General features: G+C 50.0%; 1 protein-coding gene across 1 annotated transcript in view; it reads left to right on the plus strand.

The window, feature by feature from the left end:
• LOC144481841 (zinc finger protein GLI1-like) overlaps positions 1-13,778 on the plus strand; it is a 58,023-nt gene that overhangs the window by 11,521 nt on the left and 32,724 nt on the right. Inside the window, exons 3-4 of the mRNA XM_078200994.1 lie at positions 1,994-2,173; positions 11,245-11,452. Coding sequence (XP_078057120.1) covers positions 1,994-2,173; positions 11,245-11,452 — 388 coding nt within the window. The remainder of the gene's footprint in view (positions 1-1,993; positions 2,174-11,244; positions 11,453-13,778) is intronic.

Below are 13,778 nucleotides of genomic sequence, written 5' to 3' on the forward strand. Positions count from 1 at the left end.
ACGGTCTGAGACGTCACGGACCATCCGGTAGGCAACATACCATCCGTGAGTCTCTTTTGCTGCCACAGAACCTCCTATCTATCCCTCTAACTAACGAGTCCCCAATAACTATTGCCCTCCTGCTCTGCCCCTTACCCTCCCGAGCCACAGAGACGGACACAGTGCTGGAGATCCTCTCACTGCGGCTCACCACTGGTATGTCATCCCCCTCAACCGTATCCAAAGCGGAATACTTGTTGCTAAGGGGAACGACCACCGGGGATCCCTGCATGGACTGCTTCCTCCCAGCCCCTCTCACTGTCACCCATCTGTTTTCATTCCTCGGAGTAACTGTATTCCTAAAGCTTCTGTCTATGGCCACCTCTGCGTCCCTAATGATCCTAAGTTCATCCAACTCCAGCTCCAGTTCCCTAACACGGTTTTGGAGGAGCTGCAGATGGGTGCACTTCCCACAGATGTAATCAGCAGGGACACTGACATCGTCCCTCACCTCAAACATAGTGCAAGAGGAACATAGCACTGCCTGCACACCCATCCCCTCTAGATACCTTGCCAGTACCAGGCAGAAGGTGCAGAAATGAATTAAACTCACCCCTGCTCGCCCTTTCTGCCTAAGCCCTGTGAGCCAAAGCCTTATAGCTCACACTCTGCTTCCCACGCACTCCACTGCCCGCTCCCGACGCTGCCCGCTGTATACTGCAGCCTACCTTTTATACTTCGCGCGCTTAAAAAACCCTTCCCAGACTCCTTAGCAGCCCACTTCCAGTTTTCACTTTAAACTTAAAATACTACTACAAAAGTAAAGGCCAAAAAAAAACACACACTAGCTGACTAATTAAATAAATAAACAATTCAATTAATCTCTCACCAGCACTGCTGCCTCCAATCACTCCCTCTCAGCTTGCTCCAGTGGAACAATGTTGCAGCTTTATAGAACCTTAGTTAGGCCGCACTTGGAATATAGTGTTCAATTCTGGTCGCCACACTACCAGAAGGATGTGGAGGCTTTGGAGAGGGTACAGAAAAGATTTACCAGGATGTTGCCTGGTATGGAGGGCATTAGCTATGAGGAGAGGTTGGAAAAACTTGGTTTGTTCTCACTGGAATGCCGGAGGTTGAGGGACGACCTGATAGAAGTTTACAAGATTATGAGGGGCATGGACAGAGTGGATAGTCAGAAGCTTTTCCCCAGGGTGGAAGAGTCAATTACTAGGGGGCACAGGTTTAAGATGCGAGGGGCAAGGTTTAAAGGAGATGTACGAGGCAGATTTTTTTTACACAGAGGGTAGTGGGTGCCTGGAACTCGCTGCCAGGGAAGGTAGTGGAAGCGGATACGGTAGGGACTTTTAAGGGGCGTCTTGACAAGTACATGAATAGGATGGGAATAGAGGGATACGGTCCCTGGAAGGGTAGGGGGTTTTGGTTAAGTCAGGCAGCATGGTCGGTGCAGGCTTGGAGGGCCGAAGGGCCTGTTCCTGTGCTGTAATTTTCTTTGTTCTTTGTACTTGTGACACTAATAAGTAAAATAAACTTAAACTCCTGCACACCCAGCAAACAGACGCCCGCCCCCGCTCCGACATTGCTGGAAAGTTCCACTCTGGCCCGTTCCTCGGAGGCCTCTTCCTCTGCTCAGCCTCCCTCTTGGCAGCTTTTGCCGCGTTGACGCTTGTTTCAAAGCCGGGAAATTAGCGCAAGTGCGCGGATAGGACGGCAGGCAAGCAAGTTTGTTTCAAAAAGGCCTTTAACCAATCGAAAAGCAGCAAACGCAGCCCCCGAAACCACCGTCTGTGCAACAAAGTGCATTGTGGGAATAATCGACAGCGAACAAACGGCCATTAACGCAAAAGGCGCAAATTGAGTGCTGAAGAAGATTTGATTGGCGCGCATTCTCACCAACGCACGCAGCAAATTAAACCTTCCTAACTTGTACAATGTGCTTTGGGTCTTTGTTTTAATCATTCTGTTATTCCTTTGATCAGATTTATTCCCTCAGAAAGTCCTGCTTTCACAGATGTGTCCCACTTCAGCGTGTATCCTGCTCGGAGCCACGTCACAGACAGCCCGCCTGCGTGCCATGCCATGCAACTACTCCAGAAGATAAACCGGTGCCTCAATCTAGAGCGAGGACACTGCCCCTCCAAATCAGTGCCCTGTGGATTGACAGCAGGACAGGGTCAGTACACACTCCACCCACCCGTACACATTTGTCTTCAGTCCTGATGTTACAGTGCTGCCTCGTGGGTGGCCCCGTGGTTAGCACTGCTGCTTCACAGCTCCAGGGACCTGGGTTCAATTCCCGGCTCGGGTCACTGTCTGTGTGGAGTCTGCACATTCTCCTCGTGTCTGCATGGGTTTCCTCCCACAGTCTGAAAGACGTGATGGTCAGGTGCTTTTGTTATGCTAAATTCTCCCTCAGTGTACCCGAACAGGAGTGTGGTGACTAGGGGATTTTCACAGTAACTTAATTACAGTGTTAATGTCAGCCTTACTTGTGACACAAATAAGTAAACTTTAAGTTTAACTCTTTATCAAACCCTGTGCTGTACCTGTCCTGGGAGTGTTTGATGGGGGACAGTGTAGAGGGAGCTTTACTCTGTATCTAACCCCGTGCTGTACCTGTCCTGGGAGTGCTTGATGGGGACAGTGTAGAGGGAGCTTTACTCTGTATCTAACCCCGTGCTGTACCTGTCCTGGGAGTGTTTGATGGGGACAGTGTAGAGGGAGCATTACTCTGTATCTAACCCCGTGCTGTACCTGTCCTGGGAGTGTTTGATGGGGGGGACAGTGTAGAGGGAGCTTTACTCTGTATCTAACCCCGTGCTGTACCTGTCCTGGGAGTGTTTGATGGGGGGACAGTGTAGAGGGAGCTTTACTCTGTATCTAACCCCGTGCTGTACCTGTCCTGGGAGTGTTTGATGGAGGGACAGTGTAGAGGGAGCTTTACTCTGTATCTAACCCTGTGCTGTACCTGTCCTGGGAGTGTTTGATGGGGACAGTGTAGAGGGAGCATTACTCTCTATCATGTCCTGGGAGTGTTTGATGGGGACTGGGCTCGAGGTGAAGGGGCCAACAGGCATGGGGGCAGAAACAGGCAGAGGGAGGAAGGAGATGGGCACTGGCAGCAGAAGGGGCCAATGTACTGAGCCTGGATACTGAGGGTTCAGGTTTGTCGGCACAGAGGCAGGGGGAGAGGGGCAACAGCCCGGTGTCAAAAAGGAGGAGTTGGACCCGGAATGGGGGGCGGGCGGGGGGGGGGGGGGGGGGGGGGGTGGGTAGACGCAGTGTCAGAAGGGGAAGGCTGCCAAGTCTTAAAGTGACCCTTCCTGAGGCAGCATCCTTCTGCTGCTGGCCCATTGCCTTCCTGGAGGGCCCTGAGCCAGTGAAGGGAAGCCTGGGATAGTGCGGTGGCTGGCTGGATTGTAACCAGGAGCTGAGGAATCCACTCGGTGTGGTGACTGCGTTGGGGAGTGTTGGGATCGGAGGGGTGTTGAATTGCCTGCGAGATCATTCCTGACTGCGTGAACTCGAGCAGCGATGAACATTGCTTTCCGGCTGAGATCATCCATCCACTCATCAGTTCATATTCCTTCAGTCTCACAGCTCAGCCAATCATGCCCACTAACTCACCACTGATGTGTGAGAGTGCCACTGATTGCTGATTCCACGCTGACTTCCCTATTCTGCGACTGCTATGGTTTCTCTGATTCTTGTCGATACCTGGCTTTCTATAGGGTGATGTGGAGATGCCGGCGTTGGACTGGGGTAAACACCATCGTCATGTGACTGTCGGTGTGGAGTTTGCACGTTCTCCCCGTGTCTGCGTGGGTTTCCTCCGGGTGCTCCAGTTTCTTCCCACAGTCCAAAGACGTGCAGGTTAGGTGGATTGGTCATGCTAAATTCTCCCTCAGTGTACCCGAACAGGCGCCGGAGTGTGGCTATGAGGGGATTTTCACAGTAACTTCACTGGTGTAAAAGCCATAGTGTGGCTTTTGCTACCAAATAAACCTGTTGGACTTTAACCTGGTGTTGTTAAACTTCTTACTTTCTATAGGGTGCCATTGACTGCACTCACGTGGCTCTCCGATCCCTGGGCATCAAGGAATGGAGTTCATGAGCTGCTTCCGCTCCTGGAATGTTCAGCTGCTCTGAGACAACATGAAGCTCACCCTCCAGGTGTGAGCTGGGTTCCCTAGCAGTGTACATCCCGAGCTGCTCTCAGATCCCCGCCATGTTTCAGGGCTCACAGCAGCGACAGGGTTGGCTCCTTGGGGACAGGAGATACTCACTGAGGAGAGGCTGATGATGCCTGTGTACAGACCAGAATGCAGCGGAGGCTCATGCTGTAACTCACACTTTGGTGGATCAGACCATTGGGATGCTGGAAATGTGGTTCCAGTGCGTGGTTTGGGCTGCTGGAGTCCTGCGGTACAGTCCACTGAGGGTGTCACGCATCATTGTCGTCTGCTGTGTCCTTCACAACCTGGCGCTTCAATGCGCAGAGAAACTGTCTGAGGGGGACATGGAGGAGCGACAGGTTTCCTCAGACAAGGAGGATGTTGAGGCAGACAAGAGAGGCGGTCCAGGAGGGAGAGGATGTTGGCCATGAGGCAGTGACGATGGCCAGAGAGTGCAGACAAACTTGGGACGGGTTCATTGCCACTAGATTCATGGAGGATGATGAGGAAACTGCTGAGGGCATCCCGTCAACGTCACATGGCTTCTGTGAGCATTGCCCTCCTGTCTGACTGATAAGGCTCATGTCATGGGGAGGGAGCAGTTGCCCATCGCCCCACATTCCAGGAGCATGATGACAACTTGCAGTGGGGGCAGTGCATAAATCCTCACCCAGCTTCTGTGAATGTCTGACTCCTGTCTGGCTGATGGCAGCTTGCTTACTCTCAATGACCAAGATCATTGGGTGGCACAGTAGCACAGTGGTTAGCACTGCTGCCTCACAGCACCAAGGACCTGGGTTCGATTCCCGACTTGGGTGACTGTCGGTGTGGAGTTTGCACGTTCTCCCCGTGTCTGCGTGGGTTTCCTCCAGGTGCTCCAGTTTCTTCCCACAGTCCAAAGACGTGCTGTTTAGGTGGATTGGTCATGCTAAATTCTCCCTCAGTGTACCCGAACAGGCGCCAGTGTGGCTATGAGGGGATTTTCACAGTAACTTCACTGCAGTGTTAATGTAAGCCTACTCGTGACACTAATAAATAAACTAAGTAAAACTAAACATGTCATAGCGATGTCACACAGAGAGTTTCACTTCTCCTGATCTGTGCCCTTGAGGCTCATTGTCACTGGAGGTTGAAGGAGTTGGGATGGGGGTGAGGGTGGGATGGGGGTGAGGGTGGGATGGGGGTGAGGGTGGGATGGGGGTGAGGGAGGGTAGGGTGGGATGGGGGGGTGAGGGAGGGTAGGGTGGGATGGGGGGGGAGGGAGGGTAGGGTGGGATGGGGGGGGGAGGGTAGGGTGGGATGGGGGGGCGGGAGGGAGGGTAGGGTGGGATGGGGGGGGGGGGAGGGAGGGTAGGGTGGGATGGGGGGGGGGGGGAGGGAGTGAGGGAAGGTCGGAGGGGGCATGCAGAGAGCGCACACACTGACAATGACTGGGATGAGTGACGGTAGCTCTGTACATTGTGGGAGACATCCTCATACCCGATGAGAAACAGGCTTCACTGTGAAGGGACATCATTAACGTGCTGATAGCCTTGCAGGAAGCACATGGAGGAAGCTTTGGACTGAGCACACAGCCTTTCTCTGGCACAGGTATCAAGTTTTCAGGTCAGGAATACAGCTCACCAGAACAGAGAGTCATAGAAAGGGCGCAATTAATGAGAGTTTATTCACAGAGGTGGTTGTTATCTCCAAGTGCTTAATACCTGTGCCCACACTGTGCAACTGGAGCCTCTTAACCTTCCTAACCCTGCTGCCACATCTTGCTGCATCCCCAACATCCACAGCGGACGTGGAGGCAACTTGCTGTCTGCCACACCCCCATGTCTGTGATGTCCTTGGCGGGCGATGTCTGGTGTTGGCACTTGTGGATGCCATTCCTCTTCCCAATTGGAAGCTTGACAAAGAATATCCATCTGCCTCTGGGAATCAATCGTCAAACCAAAAGACAAGGATAATGCCAATGTCACCCAATGATGGAAATAAAAAGAGATTGTTTTACACTGAGAATGTAGCTCTTCTTTTGGAGATTACTGCCATCTGTTGGGGGAGTAATGAACAGCAATCTGATGTTGCAATATTTCCATAAAAGCAAAATACTGCAGATGCTGGAATCGGAAACCAAAACAGAAAATACTGGAAAATCTCAGCAGGTCTGACAGCATCTTTGGGCTACATGGTGGCACAGTGGTTAGCACTGCTACATCACAGTGTCAGGGACCCGGGTTCGATTCCCAGCTTGGGTCACTGTCCATGCGGAGTCTGCACATTCACCCCGTGTTTGCGTGGGTTTCCTCCAGGTGCTCCAGTTTCCTCCCACAGTCCGAAAGACGTGCTGGTTAGATGTGTTGGCCGCGCTAAATTCTCCCTCAGTGTACCCGAACAGTGATCCGTGGACCTCCCGGGGTTAGTGACCACAATATGATAGAATTCCAGGTACAGTTTCAGGATGAATGCCATAGGTCCATACCCAGTGTCGTCAGCTTAAATAAGGGCAATTCTAATGGTATGAGGGAGGAGTTGTCTAAGGTGAACTGGGTAAACAAGCTAAGATACAGGTCAGTAGATGAGCAGTGGCCGATATTCAAACAGCTGGTCCCAAATGCCCAGCAAGATTTTATCCCAATCAAAAAGAGTCCAAAGATGTGCAGGTTAGGTTGATTGGTCAGGTTAAAAATTGCCCCTTAGAGTCCTGAGATGCGTAGGTTAGAGGGATTAGCGGGTAAATATGTGGGGATAGGGCCTGGGTGGGATTGTGGTCGGTGCAGACTCGATGGGCCGAATGGCCTCCTTCTGCACTGTAGGGTTTCTATGATTCTATGATTCCAGGAGAAAGAGACAAAATCCATGGTTAACACAGGTCAAGGATAATGTTAAATTGAAAAGCAGGATATACAAAGTGGCAAGGGATAGTGGTAAACCAGAGACTGAGAAGCTTTTGGGATCCAATAGCAAAAGACTAAAAAGCTCCGAAGAAGGAAGAAAATGAATTTTGAAGGAAATTTTGCATGCAGCATAAAAAAACAAGTTGTCAGAGTTTTGATGGATATATCAATAGGAAGCAGAGCTAAATACAAAGAAATGGTGGAAATGCTCAAGCAATTTTTTGCTTTGTCTTCACTGTGGAAGACATTGAAACTATCCCGAAGTTATCAGATGGGCGATTTCAAATCACAGAGTAGAACTTCAAAAACTCCCAATCGCAAAGAATAGAGTATTAGAGAAACTCAAAGCGCTAAAGGGAAAAAGTTGCCAGGACCCGATGAACTGCACGCTAGGGTTTTAATGCAAGTGGATGCAGAGATGGGAACCCATTGGTTGAAATTTTTCGTAAATCACTAAATTTCGGGAGGGTACCAGGAGATTGGAAAACAGCCAATATGACGCTCTTGTTCATAAAGGGAGAAAGGCAGAAGGCAGGGAACTATAGGTCAGTTAGTTTAACATCTATTATTGGCCAGATGCTGGAGTTAATGATCAAAGAGGAAATAGCTAATTATTGGGGAAAGCTGAATATAATCAAACCTCATCAACATGGCTTTATGAAAAATAAATCATGATTGACAAATTTGCTTGAATTATTTGAGGATGTAACAGTGAGATTTATAGAGAGGGGAATCTGTAGATGTAATGTATTTAGATTTCCAAAAGGTATTTGACAAGGTGCTACAAAAGAGACTAGTGCATAAAGTTAAAGCCCATGGAATTGGAGGAAGTGTGTTAGCATGGATTGAAAACTGGCTGTCATGTAGAAAACAGAGTTGGAATAAATGGGGCCTTTTCAGAGTGGAAAGATGTAACTAGTGGAGTACTGTAGGGATCCGTTCTTGGCCTGCCAATTGTTCACTATTTATATTAATGACCTGGAGGAAGGAACAGAACGTAAGGTTTCCAAATTTGCCGATGGTACGAAGATCGGCAGGTTGTGATGAGGATATCGTGATTCTACATTCCTTAGAGTTTAGCAGAGTGAGGGGTGACCTTATTCAAACATATACGACCCTGAGGCGGCTTGACAGGGTAGATGGAGAGATATTTTCACCAATGGGAGAATCTGGAACAAGAGGACACAGCTACAAGATAAAGGGCCGGTCATTTAAAACTGAGCTCCGTAGAAGTTTCTTCTTGCAGAGGGTGGTGAATCTCTGGAATTCTCTGCCCCAAAGGGTGCTGGAGGCTGGATCATTGGAAGTATTTAAATTGGAGTTGGATGAATATTTGATAGATCGAGGAATAGAGGGCGATGGGGAAATGGCACAGAAAAGGAGCTGAGATCGGCATAGATCAGCCGTGATGGTATTGAATGGTGGGGCAGGCTTGAAGGGCCGAATGGCCTACTTCTGCTTCTATTCCTTTGTTCTTGTGTGTTTATGACAACATTGCCTTGATTTCCTTTCATTCGCTGGCAACCCCAGCACTTATTGCCCATCCCTAGTTGCCCCTTGAGAAGGTGGTGGTGAGCTGCCTTCTTGAACCCGCTGCAGTCCCTGTGGTGTAGGTACACCCACACTGCTGTTAGGGAGAGAGTTCCATGATTGTTATTGGACATCAGTCAGTCCATGTGGTGTAGGTACACCACAGTGCTGTTAGGGAGGGAGTTCCAGGATTTTGACCCAGTGACAGTGAAGGAACAGTGATACATTTCCAAGTCAGGATGGTGAGTGACTTGTTAAATTCACCATCATCTTGATTTTAAAATTTTCACTCCCCCTCCCCCCGCCCCACCCCCGCAGCCCTGACACCCCTCCCTATCTCTGTAACCTCCTCCAGCCCCTAAAACCCATCCTATCTCTGTAAACTTCCCCAACCCCACCACCCTCCCTATCTTTGTGATTTTCAAGTTTGCTGACGACACCACCGTAGTGGGTCGGATCTCAAACAATGACGAGACAGAGTACAGGAATGAGATAGAGAATCTGGTGAACTGGTGCGGCAACAATAATCTCTCCCTCAATGTCAACAAAACGAAGGAGATTGTCATCGACTTCAGGAAGCGTAAAGGAGAACATGCCCCTGTCTACATCAACGGGAACAAAGTAGAAAGGGTCGAGAGCTTTAAATTTCTAGGTGTCCAGATCACCAACCTGTCCTGGGCCTCTATGCTGACACTATAGTTAAGAAAGCCCACCAACGCTTCTACTTTCTCAGAAGACTAAGAAAATTTGGCATGTCAGCTATGATTCTCACCAACTTTTACAGATGCACCACAGAAAGCATTCTTTCTGGTTGTATCACAGCTTGGTCTGGGCTTCTGCTCTGCCCAAGACCGCAAGGAACTACAAACGGTCATGAATGTAGCCCAATCCATCACGCAAACCAGCCTCCCATCCATTGACTCTGTCTACACTTCCCGCTGCCTCGGCAAAGCAGCCAACATAATTAAGGACCCCACGCACCCCGGACATTCTCTCTTCCACCTCCTTCCGTCGGGAAAAAGATACAAAAGTCTGAGGTCACGTACCGACCGACTCAGGAACAGCTTCTTCCCTGCTGCTGTCGGACTTTTGAATGGGCTTGCCTTGCATTAAGTTGATCTTTCTCTACACCCTAGCTATGACTGTAACACTACATTCTGCAGTCTCTCCTTTCCTTCTCTATGAACGGTATGCTTTGTATAGCGCGTAAGAAACAATACTTTTCACTGCATACTAATACGTGTGACAACAATAAATCAAATCAAAGCCCCTACACCCCTCCCTATCTCTGAAACCTCCTCCAGCCGCTACACCCTCTCCCCATCTCTGTAACCTCCTCCAGCCCCTACACCCCCTCCCTATCTCTGTAACCTCCTCCAGCCCCTACACCCTCTCCCTATCTCTGTAACCTCCTCCAGCCCCTACACCCTCCCTATCTTTGTAACCTCCTCCAGCCCCTTTACCCCTCCCTATCTCTGTAACCTCCTCCAGCCCCCACACCCCCTCCCTATCTCTGTAACCTCCTCCAGCCCCCTACACCCCCTCCCTATCTCTGTAACCTCCTCCAGCCCCTACACCCTCCCTATCCTTGTAACCTCCTCCAGCCCCTACACCCCTCTATCTCTCTAACCTCCTCCAGCCCCTACACCTCTCCCTATCTCGGTAACCTCCTCCAGCCCCTACACTCCCTCCCTATCTGTGTAACCTCCTCCAGCCCCTACACCCTCTCCCTATCTCTGTAACCTCCTCCAGCCCCTACACCCCTCCCTATCTCTGTAACCTCCTCCAGCCCCTACACCCCTCCCTATCTCTGTAACCTCCTCCAGCCCCCTACACCCCTCCCTATCTCTGTAACCTCCTCCAGCCCCTACACCCCTCCCCATCTCTGTAACCTCCTCCAGCCCCCTACACCCCTCCCTATCTCTGTAACCTCCTCCAGCCCCCTACACTCCTCCCTATCTCTGTAACCTCCTCCAGCCCCTACACCCCTCCCTATCTCTGTAACCTCCTCCAGCCCCCTACACCCCTCCCTATCTCTGTAACCTCCTCCAGCCCCTACACCCCCTCCCCATCTCTGTAACCTCCTCCAGCCCCCTACACCCCTCCCTATCTCTGTAACCTCCTCCAGCCCCTACACCCCCTCCCCATCTCTGTAACCTCCTCCAGCCCCCTACACCCCTCCCTATCTCTGTAACCTCCTCCAGCCCCCTGCACCCCTCCCTATCTCTGTAACCTCCTCCAGCCCCCTACACCCCTCCCTATCTCTAACCTCCTCCAGCCCCTACACCCCTCCCCATCTCTGTAACCTCCTCCAGCCCCTACACCCCTCCCCATCTCTGTAACCTCCTCCAGCCCCCTGCACCCCTCCCTATCTCTGTAACCTCCTCCAGCCCCCTACACCCCTCCCTATCTCTAACCTCCTCCAGCCCCTACACCCCTCCCCATCTCTGTAACCTCCTCCAGCCCCTACACCCCTCCCCATCTCTGTAACCTCCTCCAGCCCCCTACACCCCTCCCTATCTCTGTTAGCCCTCTGGTGCATACACAATAGGTCAAATGGCCTCATTCAATGCTGTAACAATTCTGTGATGTTTGATTCCGGACAGCGGCCGTTTCATGATTGCTGTGACTCCTTTGGATTTCTTTTTTGCCTCCAGGTTTCAGTTCCCGATTCACAACCCCTGGGAGCATGACAGAGAGAGTTCAGAAATGCAGCACATCCTTCTCTGCGCTCGCTGACACCAGTGTCGACCTGCAGACCATGATCAGAACGTCGCCAAATTCACTGCTTGCCTTCAGCAACAGCTCCCACTGTGGCTCATTGACAAGTGGCTCATACGGACATCTCTCCATCATGGGCATCAGGTCAGGCCTTCAAATCAAAAAGAAATCCTCCACCTCCACACTAGACCAAAATACTCCAATCTTTCAGAATGGGGAAAGGACAATGTGGACATTAGATTGAAATCACTCTCAACCCCAACTCATCCACCCTCTCCAATCCAATCTCTGCAGAAACAGAAAGTACCAAGTGCTGAACTTAGATTTCAATCCTTGATTACAAGGACATATTTTCCGATATCAGCTTTGTCAATCCCTATCATAAAGCACAAAGCTTTAGCCACAACATCTTCAACTCTCCTCTTTCCAAAGGGAAGTTTAACTTTCTGAAGCCTTTGCTTTGGACGGAAGTGCTGATGTTGGTGCCCACAGGGTACAGGGACACCGAGTCCAGTACAGTTGTAATGTCAGCCTGACTCACTGGACAGAATACACGCACGCACAGGTATATAAGATGTTGAGAGTGTTGTAGGGAAAAATCCCTTACCAGCACAGAATAGAAGCCGAGTCGCAAATCAAGGTTCAAAGCGTGTCTTTATTGTACAATTTACTAGGATCCTAGGGAGACCCCCGTAGCCAGCTCAGAAACAGTGGCTTGGCCACGTTGATCTCAATTGGATTACATCAGCCCTGGATCTTTATAGGGCTCCAAATTTGAGCGGGAACATTTGATTATGCATCTTTTTACAATATGTATAAAGTGGTCTGTCAGTTTCAAAAGTCCCTAGGAAGTTTCATGGATTAGCATTTGTATGGTGTGTGTTCGTGTTAATGGGATTACTTGGTCCTGCCCCGGTGTCTAAATGCGTTTCCCATTACTATCTCTATGTGTCTTCTTATTTAAATTGGTCCTATTGTTCCGTGTCTGTGTTTCCTGCTTGTGAGATTGAGTGTTAATGTCATCCTGTCCTGTTGGGTGTCTGGGGTATTTCATTCTTAACCTTTTATCCTTATCTCTTAGTTTATCAGATTTTTATGTCTGCCTTGGCCGAATTGGTAATATTTCAGTGATAGCTTGGTTTTGATAACCCACTCTCTGTCTCGTTTCATAGGGATCTTGATCTTCCTTGGCCAGTTTAAAATGCAGCTACAGGCTGTTGCTAGGCAGATTAGGGATCTCCCGCAGTTTCTGAAATTCGTGAGTCTCTCAGCTGTGCAGGGGGAGACCCGATCGAATATCCATCCGGGGGTGCCCCTCTGCATTGTTGGCCCGTTATGAGTGGTGCCAATTAGTCCAATAAAAATATATTTGATGATACAAATATGGTTTTCTGGAAAATTTCCTCCTTCAGTCCCTCCTCTCGTCCAGGGGGTGCCATTCATGGCTGACCCCCCATGGACGACCTTCAGAGGAACTGTGATTTGTACAGCTGTTGTCCTTGCCGTTGTTCCTCCTCTTCTGGGTCGTTGTTAAGTTCTTGCATCTGGATACTGGCAGTGGGTAGCATTCTTGATGTAATATTTGCACATATCACTTTAATACAGGTTAGGCCAAGGCAGAGTGTGAACAGGATGGCTACTACTAGGATTAATCCCTTCATAATATATGCTCCCCAAACTGTGTTAAACAGCCATCCTAACCACCCATCAGTCCCTGTTAACCCCTGTTTAAAGTTATCCAATTGCTTTTGTATCCCGGACATGGCTGCTGTTATGTTTAGTGTCTTGTCGTGTACGTATGTGATGCATTTTTCCTTGATGATGGTGCATACCCCCCCTTGTCTGGCTAGCTGATAGTCCACCGCATATCTCGTTTGTTGTGTGTATAGTCTGAGTTCTGCGAGTTCTTGGTCAATTGCGCCTAATGCTTGTAGGGTGTTGTTTCCTAAAATGGTCAGTCCACATATGAAGAAGTTCCTATTACTGGCACTGATCACCCCTGCGGCGCCTCCCAGGGATAGTGTCCCCAGAAATCCATATCCTAAAGAAGACCCTAGTGTGACAGGGGCCTGCCAGTCGGAGCAAAATTCTGCGCTGATGGCCCTGGTCACTATGCGTTTCTGGACATGCCCTTCACTTGGGCATGGAACCGTGAGAGGTCTGATTGTCCCTACGGAAAAGAACCTTGGAGGCCTGTCTGTGGCCGTCATATATACATTTTTAAATAAAAACACGTACCCGTCTTTAACCCGATAACATGCATTACCCCGGGGTCGTTTGACCGCATGGCCCCATCTTGTGGAACCTTCCCTCCCCCTGGACTGTCCACTTGATTGTACCTCTTGGTGAGAATCAAATGGATATGTCCCTGAGGCTGAGCTTACGTGGGTGCTGTTGCACTTGCCACACATAAGCTGCCTACCCGCGGTGACTGCAATGCATTTTTGTTGCTTGCAGTCACAAGTGAAGT

Source organism: Mustelus asterias, chromosome X, assembly GCF_964213995.1.
Source record: "Mustelus asterias chromosome X, sMusAst1.hap1.1, whole genome shotgun sequence".
NCBI classification, from domain to species: Eukaryota; Metazoa; Chordata; class Chondrichthyes; order Carcharhiniformes; family Triakidae; genus Mustelus; species Mustelus asterias.